This window comes from Carcharhinus amblyrhynchos, chromosome 19 (assembly GCF_965287045.1).
Source record: "Carcharhinus amblyrhynchos chromosome 19, sCarAmb.v2.hapA, whole genome shotgun sequence".
NCBI classification, from domain to species: Eukaryota; Metazoa; Chordata; class Chondrichthyes; order Carcharhiniformes; family Carcharhinidae; genus Carcharhinus; species Carcharhinus amblyrhynchos.
Window position 1 is genome coordinate 19,230,151 of NC_137342.1, and position 14,176 is coordinate 19,244,326.

The 14,176-nt window shown below is 40.8% G+C and overlaps 1 protein-coding gene across 6 annotated transcripts in view; it reads left to right on the forward strand.

The window, feature by feature from the left end:
- The window catches only part of slc26a4 (solute carrier family 26 member 4), a 63,596-nt gene extending 53,124 nt beyond the window's left edge, over positions 1–10,472 (forward strand). For all 6 annotated transcript variants that reach the window (XM_080207340.1, XM_080207343.1, XM_080207346.1 and 3 more), the window contains 3 exons: positions 1,947–2,092; positions 4,210–4,293; positions 8,542–10,472. In XM_080207340.1, coding sequence (XP_080063466.1) covers positions 1,947–2,092; positions 4,210–4,293; positions 8,542–8,565 — 254 coding nt within the window. In that variant the 3' untranslated portion in view covers positions 8,566–10,472. The remainder of the gene's footprint in view (positions 1–1,946; positions 2,093–4,209; positions 4,294–8,541) is intronic.
- The last annotated feature ends 3,704 nt before the right edge of the window (positions 10,473–14,176 follow it).

Here is a 14,176-nt window from a genome sequence, read left to right on the forward strand (position 1 = left end):
TGTGGTAGGTAAAATGTTAGAATCCGTCATTAAGGAGGAAATTGCGAGGCATCTTGAAGGGAATTGCTTGATAGGGCAGACGCAACACGGTTTCATTAAAGGGAAGTCGTGTCTGACAAATTTACTGGAGTTCTATGAGGATGTGTCTAGGGCAGTGGATAGAGGAGAGCCGGTGGATGTGGTCTTTCTGGATTTTCAGAAGGCGTTTGACAAGGTACCTCACAAGAGGTTATTGCAGAAGGTCAGGGGACATGGAGTTGGGGGTAGGGTGTTAGCGTGGATAGAGGATTGGTTGTCAAATAGGAGACAGAGAGTGGGGGTCAATGGGTGCTATTCGGATTGGCGGTTGGTGACTAGTGGGGTGCCCCAGGGGTCGGTGCTGGGGCCTCAGCTATTTACCATTTATATAGATGATCTGGAGGAGGGAACCGAGTGTAGGGTGTCGAAATTTGCTGATGACACCAAGATTGGGGGAAAGGCAAATTGTGCGGAGGGTGTGGAGAGTCTGCAGAAGGATCTAGATAGGCTGGGCGAATGGGCCAGGAAATGGCAAATGGAATTTAATGTTGGCAAGTGTGAGGTGGTCCACTTTGGTAGGAAGAATGGTAGGAAGGACTATTACTTACGTGGCGAAAAACTGCAGCAGGCGACGGTGCAGAGGGACCTCGGGGTCCTTGTGCATGAGTCGCAAAAACCCAGCTTGCAGGTGCAGCAGGTGGTCAGGAAGGCGAATGGGATGCTGGCCTTCATAGCGAGGGGGATTGAATATAAAAGTAGGGAGGTCTTGCTGCAGCTGTATAGGGCATTGGTGAGGCCGCAGCTGGAGTACTGTGTGCAGTTTTGGGCGCCGCACCTGCGCAAGGATATTTTGGCCTTGGAGGGAGTGCAGAGGAGGTTTACTAGGCTGATACCGGAGTTGAGGGGGTTGAGCTATGAGGAGAGGCTGAATAAACTAGGCTTGTACTCGTTAGAGTTTAGAAGAATGAGGGGAGATCTCATTGAGACGTATAAGATGATGAATGGGATGGATAGGATAGAGGTGGAGAGACTCTTCCCGCTCAAAAAAGACAGTAGGACTAGGGGGCACAGCCTCAAGATAAAGGGGGGGGTGCGGTTTAGAACGGAGTTGAGGAGGAACTTCTTCACTCAAAGGGTGGTGAATCTCTGGAATTCTCTGCCCGTTGAAGTGGTGGAGGCTGCCTCGCTAAATATTTTTAAGACGCGGGTTGATGGGTTCTTGATAAGAGAGGGGATTAAGGGTTATGGGGAGAGGGCGGGAAAGTGGAACTGAGCCACGACAGATCAGCCATGATCTTATTGAATGGCGGGGCAGGCTCGAAGGGCTAGATGGCCTACTCCTGCTCCTATTTCTTATGTTCTTATGTTCTTATCTTCTTAATCTCATATAAAACCCACCATTCAATGTGAACATTGTCAAAGAAGGGCTATGAGTGCATATCTGTCAGCTTCACTATTCAAGATAACATACTTTGCGAGAGATCAAAAATAATCCTTTTGTTTGAAAATAAGGCAAACGGTCTTTAACTCATTGTAAATGTCAAGCTCCAGATGAATTATGCGGCATCCTGACCTCCACTTTTACAGCAGTCATAGTTACCTGGATTTGCTTGATGGGTCAAGTAGGTACTCCAGGTTGGTGATCCATGCTTTAGAAGACTGGCTCGTAGTCCTTAATTTTAATCCTCAAACTTCATGCAGATCTTTCAGGCACTAATATCACCTATCTATAGGCTACGTTATAAGATTCAATTCTTGATGTAAATTTTATTTCCCAATTTATACAGAAAGAAAAGGATGTTGATAGCCTCACTATTTTTACCAGTATATTTACTGGCATGACATACTCTGCAAAAAAACAACAATGGATTGTACTTAAAATCATGAAGCTGGGAGTGAGTTTAATATTTTTATCATTCTGATTTCAGACCACATTGTGAAGAAAATGGAGAGCTGTGGCTTTTTTGATGACAATATTAAAAAAGACATCTTGTACCTCACAGTTCATGATGCTGTTGTTTACATACATACTCAGACTATGTATAAAGACATACAAGATCCTATTTTTGAGAAGGTAGGAGAACATTGCAATGTTCACTAATGGATCTCTGGTTCTATTGATAGGAAATCTTGTAACACGGTGTTGTACATTACAAGCTGTTTACTTGCAAAACATGGCAGTTACAATTCATAAGATACGGGAATAGGAGCAGGCAATTCACCCATCAATCCTGCTCCACTACCTAACAAGACCATGGCCAATCTGATTGCGGCCTCAACTCCACTCAGTGTTACATTTTTTATATTCATTCATGGGACATGGGTGTTGCTGGCGAACCAGCGTTTATTGCCTTGGAGGATAGCTGACAGTCAACCACATTGCTGTGGCTCTGGAGTCACATGTAGGCCAGACCAGGTAAGGACAGCAGATTTCCTTCCCTAAAGGACATTAGTGAACCAAATGGGTTTTTCCGACAATCAACAATGGTTTCCTGGTCATCAGGAGATTCTTAATTCCAGATATTTATTATTGAACTCAAATTCCATCAGTTGCCATGGCGGGATTCGAACCCGTGTCCCCAGAACATTAGCTGAGTTGTAGGATTAATAGTCTAGTGATAATAACATCAAACCATTGTCTCCCAGTTGTAGCTACAGTTCAGGGGCCTACAAACTATTTCAACCAGTGACTTCCATCCTTTGCTATTTATCTCCACCCAAACTGATTCTACAATTTGACCCTCCAAACCACTACTGTTTCTCACTCCTGTTTTGATCTCATCCTTTATTAACAGAGCCAACCCCCCACTTCCTTTTCCTTTCTTTCTGTCCTCCTGATTTGATATTCAGGCCCTGGCTATGGTCAGTTTGCAATTATGTCTCTGTGGCTGTCATATCACACAAATAGAAATAATTGAGTTTAGAAATTAACCCACCTTGTTGCAAAATCCTAGTCAGATCCTCCCTGAAGATTTCAGTTTCTCCGCAGCCTTTCCTGAAGTGTGAGGACAGTCAATGCTGACTATCTTCACCTCCAAAGGGATTGCATTAATATTATTTTACTGCTCAGTGGACATTTACGGAGACTGAGGCAACAAAGAGTTAGGTTGTGAGACAGACAGGGATATGTATTGGACCAGAATTCTGCATTTCTTTTGTGCTTTCTCATCATCCTTGTTCTGTTGTCTATTTTGAACTAAATCCTGTAAAATATAGACGTTTCTGTTAGGATGGGAGCACTGTCGAGGAAAGAAAGAATGAAACACAGTTGATAATATCCATTAAAATTGATAGTGTCTTGTAGAACAGGGACAAGTGACACCTGAGTAAGCCAATATGAGAAAGCCAAAAGAAAGAAAGGGCTTCTATGTAATGAAACTTAACGTGTATCTTTTGGGCTAAAATGCACAAGCTTACAGGCAAGATTTTTTGGCTGTTCATGCTGGCGGTGCAACCCCGCCCTGTACACAGCAGTGTGGGGTAGAGTCAATGGGAAATCCCATTGACAGTGGCAGGACCAGACATTCCCAATGGCTGGCTCCTCTAGCCACCGAGAAACATATCACAAGAAGGCCAGGGAATCTTGCGCAATGTTTCTGCAATGTGTGTGCTATACCTTGGCATGTCGAACATGGAGGCAAAAATAATAAATATATCATAATTCATAATGCATGTCACTTCTGATTAATCAGGACCCCTTATCCAGCCCTCTGAAGCTTCCTCAACAAGTGGACAGATTGATGCTGTCCATTTAAGAATTCTGTCCTGATCACACCACACCTTACACTGTGTGAGACAATTTGTAAGAATATTTTGATGGCACGGGGGTATTTGCTCTGATAAGATGGCCTTTCCACTTTTATTATCACATTAAATTGCCGATGGTATTCCGCAGGCCTTACAGATGGCACTCCCTTAATAGTGCTGTAGATGTGGATGTGTATGTGACATAGTTTGTGTTCCAGCAACTAATAATCATCATGAGCACAATGAATGATATAAATACACTTGCTTTGTTGAGAATGATATAGTGAAAAAGCACAATAGTGCTAAATATATTGTGCAGTGTTAAAATTACCCTTGTCCTTTCTGTCAGATGTATTAAATCTTTGTTGCGTCATAGTTATCTATATATACTCCCCTTTGTTATTTTGCAACAATACTAATCTGTTAACTTATTTTCCTTTTTAGATATCACTCATGCAAGAATCAAAAGAACCAATTCCAGTGTCAGAACTGGAAGATGATGTGGAAGAATTAGAAGATCAGAATCAGGTAAACGCTTTTGTGTTCAACCATCTAATATATGATAACCTAAAATAGAGTTCTCTCACCTGAACAACTCATTTTCCAAGGGCACAATCTCCTTGGATGGTATAATTAGGTTTTTCTCATCCTTGCGCTTCAGTTTCAAAGGTAAATGAATTGGTTCACTGAGAAACTGCAATGGCAGCAGCTTAATGCATAGTGCAGTCTGAAATGCAAATGATACAGCATCTGTTTAACTCTAGTATACGAGAAACAATTTTACAGTATGTGGTACGAACAGCCAACTTGTGCATCATGAACTTCAACTTGTCTCTTGTAACTGGCTTCTATTGAACTGCTTCTTTTGGTTTTTTGAATGCGTCGCCCTATCAGGAGTCCAGCCGGGCCTGCAGTAAACATTTGAATTTTAAAGAAAGTAGCCACTAAGCAAGTAAGGTGCAGTATTAAAACTGCCATGAGCACTGGCCTGTACCTGTGATAATCAAGTTCAATTGGGATTTTCAAAATGGAGATAATAAGGGCATTGAGGGATATGGAGCAGAGGTTGGTAAGTGAAGCTGAAGTGCAGATCAGCCATGATTTAACAAAATAGCAGAACCGACTTGAGGGCCTGCGTGGCTGATCTTGCTACTGTGGAAAATTAGCCAGATGCTGTTACTTGGATTATAGATGCTGCACTGTTTGTTTATTGTCACAAGTAGGCTTACATTAACACTGCAGTGAAGTTACTATGAACATCTCCTAGTTGCCACACTCTGGTAGCTGTTCGGGTTCACTGAGGGTCAATTTAGCACAGTCAATGCACTGAACCAGTATCTCTTTGGGGAACTGGAGCACCTGAAGGAAACCCACACAGACACAGGGAAAATGTGCAGACTTCACAGTCACCCAAGCCGAGAATCGAACCTGGGTCCCTGGCTAACCACTATGCTGCTGTGTAGTAATATAAGAGTGAATAACTGCGTAAGAGAGCAGGTTATAAGGGGCAGAGTGAAAGACAAAAGGGAATAAGCAAGCGATATGAGAGCCAGAAGGGAAATTCAGAAAGACCGATTTAAAAGAGGGTAAATGGTGAATATGTGACAGGGAATGAGAGGAGAGAAAATAAAGAAATGAGTAAAGAAGGATAGAGAGTTAGGGAAAGAAAAGTACAAAGTACAATTTCAAGGAAGAGTTTGGAAAAATCATGCCAGAAATCATTGCTGTGCAAGGTTTGACCAACTATTTCATGGTCTGTGGATCTTGATTGTCATTGCAATGAGAATATTGACTACAGTATTTATAACACCTGTCAGGATAAATAGTGGTCATTTTCCACTTTTGGTTTTGCTGCCAGAGGATGCACTTTGGAAATTAAGCCATGCATGAAACATGATTTTCTGACCATTTAATCAGAAGTTTATATGCTTGAATTTCCAATACTTTCTCTTGACTGGCAATGCTTCCTGCTGGAGCACCAAGTCAGAAAATTGTGTCCGATAGATATCCTTTTCTGTCTCTTAAACATGGAAAAGTTGGCTTGACCTGATATACGAATCCAGCCCATTTAAGCAAGGCCATTTGAATCCAACAAACACTTTTGTTTCATGAAAGCTCAGTATTATAATAGCCAACTTTCTCCTTGGCAGTCACCTGGGGCTGCACTCAGTCATGGATGGTTGAAAGCTGCAGGGCTAAACTTGATTCGTGGGTGATTGAAAGCTGGAGCTGTATCTTTGTTATTACTTGGCTGAAGTAAAAGTAACAAGCTATGGCTCATTTATTATCAGTTCTTAACCCAGATAGCTCTCTACTGCATTACCATTCAGGATAATCTCTTTCTTGTTGTTTTTTCTCCCCCCAGCATTTTATCCATCATTTCAGTAGCAGTAGGGATTGAATACAGAAGGACCCATTGCTGCTACCAGACATCTTGCTCAGAGTTCTCTGAAATTCCCCAATAGCTAGCTTTAGAAAGGCAACATTTATCAGCCACATGGAGGTTTCTGATTAGATTCCTAACCTATGATTGAGTTATCTGCCATCAGCCAAGGTGATATTGGGCCTGAGCACCCTGAGTAAGGAGTGGAAAATCATTCCTGATTCCTGTTATTGATATTGTTAAGGCTCTGATAAGTGATTATAGTTGGGCATTGAGTGAAGAGTCATAAGATGAAATTTTCTTGCCTGCCTGCCCTGGATATCATAGTGGGTGGCGGCAGAACATGGACCATGCAAAGGTCCATTGACCGTGAGTGGAATTTTCCAGCCTTGGGACAAGTGTGGCCAGAATATCCCACCCATAGAATTTTACAGCATAGAAAGAGGCCACTCAGACATAAGCAACTGTCTATTCTAATCCCATTTTCCCAACACTTGGTCCATAACCTTGTAAGTAATGGCGTTCCAAGTGCCCATTTAAGACATGACTAGGTTTGACTGTGTTGCCCTCACAATTGAACTGTATGGTTCTACATCTGAAGAATGGCTTACTCACTCATCTGTATTAGATCAGATGGTACCTATTGAACCATATCTATTGTGGATCAACTTGTTGTCAATAAAATGAGACAATTTTCTTTTCCAGCACTTAAATGTGTCAAAGAATCTTTGCCAGATGCACCGGATTTGCAAATTTATCCGATAGTATCCTGAGCAGGACTTTGGCAGCTGTTACTGAACAATAAACTACATCAAGTGCCAGAATTCCACTGTCCCACCCACCATGGGAATCAGAGCAGGCAGATCGGGCAGACAATGGGAAGGTCCGTTGACCTCAGGTGGAATTTTCCGGTCTTGGATCAAGCAAAGCCGTAAAATCCCACCCTAAATGTCTGCTTCAGCTGCTTATCCAGCCTTGCCTGCAGTAAGGGTCGAATGTTGGAATCAGGCTTGCGTGTTGCCCTCCATAGTGGAATAGCCAACATTCACTAAGAATTACATCTGAAGAGCAACCACCTGAAAGTCTTCAGTCTACCTCTGAAAGAAATGAAATCAGTGAAATGGCCAACTAAACTCCCAAGGTACTTTCCAATTAATGCACTAAAGACCTTTGGTAAAATCAAAAATGGTTTAATAAATTTGGCTTTCTTTCTTTGACAATATTGTCCAATAGAATATGTGACCAGCTACTGGTGCGGCTGTAGTCTTTTATCCACATCAATTAATTTTAATTGAAAATTCCTTACCCATTGTACAAATAAATGTACTTCACATTTAAGTTGACTAAGTTTGAACCTCTGATGCAAACTTATCCAACAAAACCCATATTAATGCAGCTTCTAAGCTTTTTTCCAATAGTCGCAAGTGGTACTTGAAGTTCCTTGGAGTGATTTACTGTGAAAGTTGACTCATGCAGCAAGACACTCACGACCTGTGTTTTGATGCTATTTGCCCTGTTATATGACGTGTCCTGATTAGCTGCTTGTTATTGGTTGGCCTTTCATTTGCTGACTGGGAACAGTTATTCCAATTAGTTAAGCTGACCTTAACAACAGCTCTTGTCTCCAGACAATGCAGTTTGTATTTCCACAGCGTTGAAGTCAAGTGTTTTTAGTACTTTTCTCATGCTATTTTAACAGATAACCAATAAGCAGGAACCAAGGAAATAGAGCACACACGCACATTAAAAATTGCTTGCGTGCACATTATTGTCTTACCACTTTAATAACAACAACTGCAAGAGTGGCACAGTGGTTAGAACTGCTGTGTCACAGTGCCCGGGTTCAATTCCAGCCTCGGTGGCTGTCTGTGAGGCATTTACACGTTCTCCCCTATCTGCATGAGTTTCCTTCAGGTGCTCCAGTTTCCTCCCCAGTCCAAAGACATGCGGGTTAATGGGATTGACCGCTCTAAATTGCTCCTTGGTTTTAGGGGGTTAGTAAATACATGGGGTTACAGGGATAGGACCTGTGTGCGATTGTTGTCGATGCAAACTTGATGCACTGTAGGGATTCTTTGGTGAACGTACACATGCTTACACTGTGTGAACATGACTTGAAATCACACACCGATCGATGTGCCTATTACTTGTATTTTGTTTGCAAATGAAAAATACATCCGGATTCTCAATTAGCCACATATTCCTAGTGGTTTAATTGTTAGATAAAACTATTTCAGGAAAGCAATTTGTAGCTATTAACATCTTAAGATCATTGATGTTATTTCTGTTCCACTTCAGCAAGCGTTAATATTTGCCTTTTTTTAGCTATTACAGTTCAATTTACTGCTCTGGAAAAAGACTTATAATGATTAATTTCAAATATTTCTTTACAGGGCCACCGTGGATTCAGCTACTAAAGCACATCCATGCAGATGTTCCTGAACAATGCAAATTTCCTGGCCATATATACGTGATTATTCAACATACTGTGGTTACACATTGCAGCTTCAGGCTATCTCTTATACCATACAGCTATTATACGGTTAGAACATGAATGATATTTGGTAATATATAATCTCAGAATCTATTTTTATGTGTATAAAATGTACAGCAATCTTGCCTTATTATTCCTGCAGTGGTGACTGTAACTTTTTTTTATCTGGGAGTTAAAATTATTCATTGTTTCATCAAATAATGTGCACCATATTGTATGGATACTAGTGATGTTATGACATTGACAAGCAAGGTGTGGTGTTGCACCATAGAATAGCTTAAATTAACCTGTAGTAGGATCTCCCCCATCAGTTAAATCTATATCATGCAGGCCATTCACCATTGCAAGTGTTTGATTGCACTGTTTATTTTCTCCCCACAGCATAATAATTGCATTTTTTTTTAATGTTCTGAATTTTTAAAAAATTTTTTTGTGATGATCTACTTTTTTTTCCATGTTTCCTACTATGTCATGGAGGCTAAGTACTTGTAGTAGTAGTTGTAGACCCTTTTAGGTCACACTGACAAAATGTCAAAATGAACCTTGTACAGTGGCACTGAACCAACATTAACCCTGTGTGACATTTAGCCAACCATATCCCACCAGGGTCTGAATGTTTATCTTCCGAAAATGTTGTTATCTCTCTGTTTTTGGTTTACTTTATAAACACTAAGTGAAATTTTCCGAATCCCACAGATATGGATTTGGAGGCAGGGCTGGAAGCGTAATGAGAGAATATCGCATTGGAGCCGTTTGCCAGCACAACCCTGCCTCCGCATAATCTTGAATGTAGAGGCTAACCAGCTGCAGTGGGTAGTTAATAGGCTCAATTATGTGCCCACTCGGGGCCAAATTAGTGGCCCTACTGGAATCTTCCTGACAGCAGTTGGGGCCCCTGGCTGAGCCTCAAGTCTGGTCAGTTGCTGGAGGTGGCTTGCCACTCACAGGTCGATGAAGTCTCCTTTTACTTTCACCCCCAGTTGCCAGAGGACCTCTGCTGTGGCCACAGGCTATCCCATGGGGTTGATCACCCTCCACAATGAAAACTGTGGCCAACCATTTTTTTGTTGCACATTTTATAATTCTTTAGAGCTCATGGTCTCCTGCCTACTTCAGCAGTGTCCAACTATCCCTGTGGGGTAGCCAGTTAGAAATCACCACAGGCCCTTAGGTCTCTGGGTTCCCTGGTCATCTTGTTCTGAGTTGGATGAGGTTTCGTGACAAGGCTTCTTAGTTGGCTGGCTCCTGGAAGATCACTACAGATGTTCCAACACATCCAGGTTCCTGATGGTTAGGGGAAACCATTTATCCCTGTAAAAATCCAATGTTAAGTGCCTGGTTTTATAAAAAGAATTCCACAGCCAAATGCTTTTCTGCACAGCATGTTCATTGAACTGTTCACAATTCAGATATTATCTATCATAACTGAATTCATAGCGCAAGAGTATAATGCAAATCATACACGTGGAACATTGCTGAGTATTAGAAAACAAAATTATGGAATTATTGAATCTTAACTATATATCTATGATATTTTCTGATTCTTGTTAGAATTTTCAAAAAATGCTTAGTAGCCCTTGCAGGGTTAACATGATTCTTTGTTAGATGATGTTTGTAGTTTTCGATCTTTCTTAAAATTAAAATTTTAATCATGCTGCAGGGAAAAATATGATAAAGACCTTGCGGAAATATTTTTGGAAATAAAGTTGTTAATTTAGGAAAAAATTTCTTTGTTGACATCAACTGGTAATAATGATTTTAGAGTGCAGCGGTGATGGCTAGATTTCTTTGTGATTGTAAAGTATAAATATTGTAAACTAGTTAAAATCGGACTGTCTCTATTGTGTTTGGTGTCTGTTTACCCACAAGGCGCCTGGAACTTTCAGGAGCATCACGAACAGACTTATCTTAACCAGAATCTGAGAGAAATCTTGTAAACTCGTTTTGGAGCATAAGCATCTAATTGGCTGCTGTCAAAGACATTGTACATCATCTTGTTGGTATAAAAGAGTAATGTTCCAAGATAGCTATCAAGAACTTTATTTCATGTGCACAGTTTGGAACTTAGAAGTGACAGCAATATAATCCAATCTAAATACTACAACCAAAATGCATCTGTCACAATTGTTGTCCAGTTTACATTTGATTTACTGTTCATGAGCTCCTAAACTTGAAACATTGAAAAGATAAAGAATGAGACTTTTCAATCTTGGCATGAAGTGCTCCAGTCCAGTCAGTCTTGAGTCTTATCAGCAGGTATGTCGGTACATATAAAACAGCCTGATTCAAACCTACAGTAACCCATTGTCAAGATGTGATTTATAACATTGTATACAATTCCAAGCCAACCAAAGAACACTGAAGAGACTTCAAAGAACATAATTTAGGCTTTATTTTAGGACCTAAAATCATAATGCCGAATGAGAAATTCAGGGAGCTGAACTTACTTTCATTAGAGATAAGGAAATTGAGAGGACATATAACTTGACATTTTAAAACGAATGGAACTGGAAGCAAGGCTCTGTTTGCACAATTGAAAGATAGGAGTACAACATAATAAGTCTCGAACAAAAACTAGAGATTAGAGTTTTATTTGTTGTTTAGTGGGTAGGCTGACTAAGCTCCATTAAAACCAGTTTGTACTCTACTTATTAAGTTATTTAAGATGCTGATATGTACAGTGGAAAACAATGGCTTACATATGCTGATTGGGTCACCTTTGGGGGAGTTGCAAGTGTAAGTTTTAAGACTGGACTAATAATCCACAAATTTTCTTGATTTTCCTTGCTGCTTGGGAGAAGTGTTAGTGTTACCCACTCAGAAGTTTCTTCATCTATGATTGGCTGGCTGGGTAGAGTCCATTGATTGTACACAGTGATTTTTAACAGCTGAAAATCGTTTACCACTTTGCTTTCTTTTGTGTTTTTGAACTTGGCAAAGTGGTTGGTATGATTCATGTTTTCATGTGACTGAAATCAAGGGGAAAAACTCAATAAGATTATTCCTTCCAGCTTAACCTTTTGGTTTTGAGTTCTTTTATAAATTGACTTGCAGAGTGAAGCAATAACATTTACTGTCAAATCTTCTTTTAATATGCTCTTGTGAAAAAACATTCAGTTCCTGAATCAGGATGCAAAATTAATATCTTAATCATTTTGCAACAAGTTAAATAAAATAAATATTGAATATTTGTAATATTTCAATTTTACTTATTTTAAACAATTTTATTCTGACAACATCCGAGTGCTGTTACTGAGGTTTCAGCATGGGGATCAGACAATTATAAATGATTTTTGCATTTGGAGTTGGTATTTTTTAGAAACATTGGTTGATTATTACTTAACATGCTCATTATACACCTGTTCACCTTTCTTGGTGAAAGTGTTAATCTTTTTAAAATTAATGCTGATGTTAAAAGGCACCAGTAAGTTACAAAGTGAGAGGGTAGATGAAGCAGTGTCATAGTTTCAGACTGGGCTCAGTGGCCACTCTGACCCTGGTGTTGAGGTGATATAAATACGTTGATGGATAGTGCGTCTCTGTTCCAATGGAATCAGCGACTGCTGAAGAGTTATTCTTTAAATCATTGCCTGTGGCAGGGGAATGGTCAGTTAGGACATAGGACTCAAACTTGCAGATAGAATGAGGGAGAGAATGTGGTCTGCATGGTCTCTGCATCTCTTTGACCTTTGTTCTTTTGTGGCCTGCAGAAAATCAGTTTTTTTCAAAGAAACAGGTTAATTGACTTGTCACCTCATTCTGTCTCTCTCTCTCTCGCCAATCGACCGGTGACTCAGATAGAGTCATGACCAGTGGATTCCACATGAATGGTTTCAACCCGATTAAATTATGGATGTGTGAATTCCTTTCTCAGCCAGTGTTCATTGTCTTGAGGTGATTAGTTCTATTGTGTAAGCAGCCTGGTGATTACCTGGATGTTCTGTGAGTGGCTCAGGGGATGTTCCCATTCACCCTCCTTCAAGGTTATGGTCCCCGCTGGAATTTTTCTAAAGTTGACTCGTGATTTTGCGATGTACAAGGTGCAATTATGCAATGGTTCAGCCATCTTCGAATCATTGAAATGCAGTTTCAGTCTTTTAAACTCAAACAGTGGTTTCCAGCCAGTAAATCTGTAACTTCATTTTTAATACAAAGCATACTTTAACATTAACAGGCACATAAAATTAAGAACTGCAAAATCTACAGAGCTAACAGGATGTTTTTATAGTTCTTTCTTTCACTCCGACATCCTATTGATCTGAAACAAAATAGCATCCTCACACAAATGGACTTTCCTGAGTTTGCATTGCTAGTGGGGGGAGCTTTCAATACCTTGCTTATCAGACACATGGGGCAAGAAATCAGACTTGTTACTGCCCATTTTGTTTAGCTACAGCGAGTGATGTTGGTGTCTAGTGTTGTTGGTGTCTTGTGTTTGTTCATACAGTTCAACTAGTGTCTGCAAGCTTAAGACAGCTGCAGCAAATGCCATTGTAAAAGAAAAATACTGCAAATACTGGAAATTTGAAATAAAAACAAGCAAATAGTGTGCCAGTATGGAGAGTAAAATAGGCTGGATTTTACTGCCCTGCCCGCCACAGGAATTGGAATGGGGGAGGGGCAGACAATGGAAAGGTCCGTTGACCTCAGGTAGGATTTTACGGTTTTGGCACAAGCAAGGCTATAAGATCCCGCCCTTGATGTTTCAGCTAAATTACCCTTCATGTGAAAGGTCATCACCATAAAGCACCAAATAATGTTGACAGGATGTGGTGTGTGGGTGCTGATGGACGTTTTGCTGACTTCAAGACTTTGCATAAAGCTATTGCTCCTGGCCATGGCTGTATTTGGTAGTAAATTCACAAGCTTTCGGGGTTTGCCCCTTCATCAGGTGAATGGAGACGAAGGGGCAAACACCAAAAACTTGTGAGTTTACTATCAAATAAATTGATTGGACTTAAACCTGGTGTTGTCAGACTTATTGTGTTTACCCCAGTCCAACGCCGGCATCTCCACATCATGGTTGTATTGGCAGGTGAACTCCTTTGAAAAGGAACATGACTGGGAGAAGAAGCAAAGGCAGCACAAAGCAGTATAAGCAGCTAAGACAAGGAAGAGGGAGAGCAGGGCCTTCAGCAGAAGGCCATATTTAGCCATGGTGTTCTGGGAACAATTCACGTTTCTGAGCTTCAGTGAGAAATGGCTACAAGATGTTTGTGCTTCAGTTTGCCCTCACTGAAATCTGCCATAGCTACAGCCTCCACGCAGGGCAAAGAATACATTGGCAGCAGCTGTAATGGTGGCTGTGGCAATGAAGCTTTATGCATTTGGCTCCTGGGCCAGAGCTGAAGTATTTGCAATGTTTCACAGTGTTATCTATTGTGTGAGGGATTCACCATCATACAATTAATTCTCTCTTGCCAGAAAGCAGCAAATGGAGTGAGAGCAGGTAAATTGCTGGGGTAGCAGGCTTCTCCACAGTGCAGTGTGCCACTGATGGCACACACATCACTTTGCAGACATCAAGGGCGGGA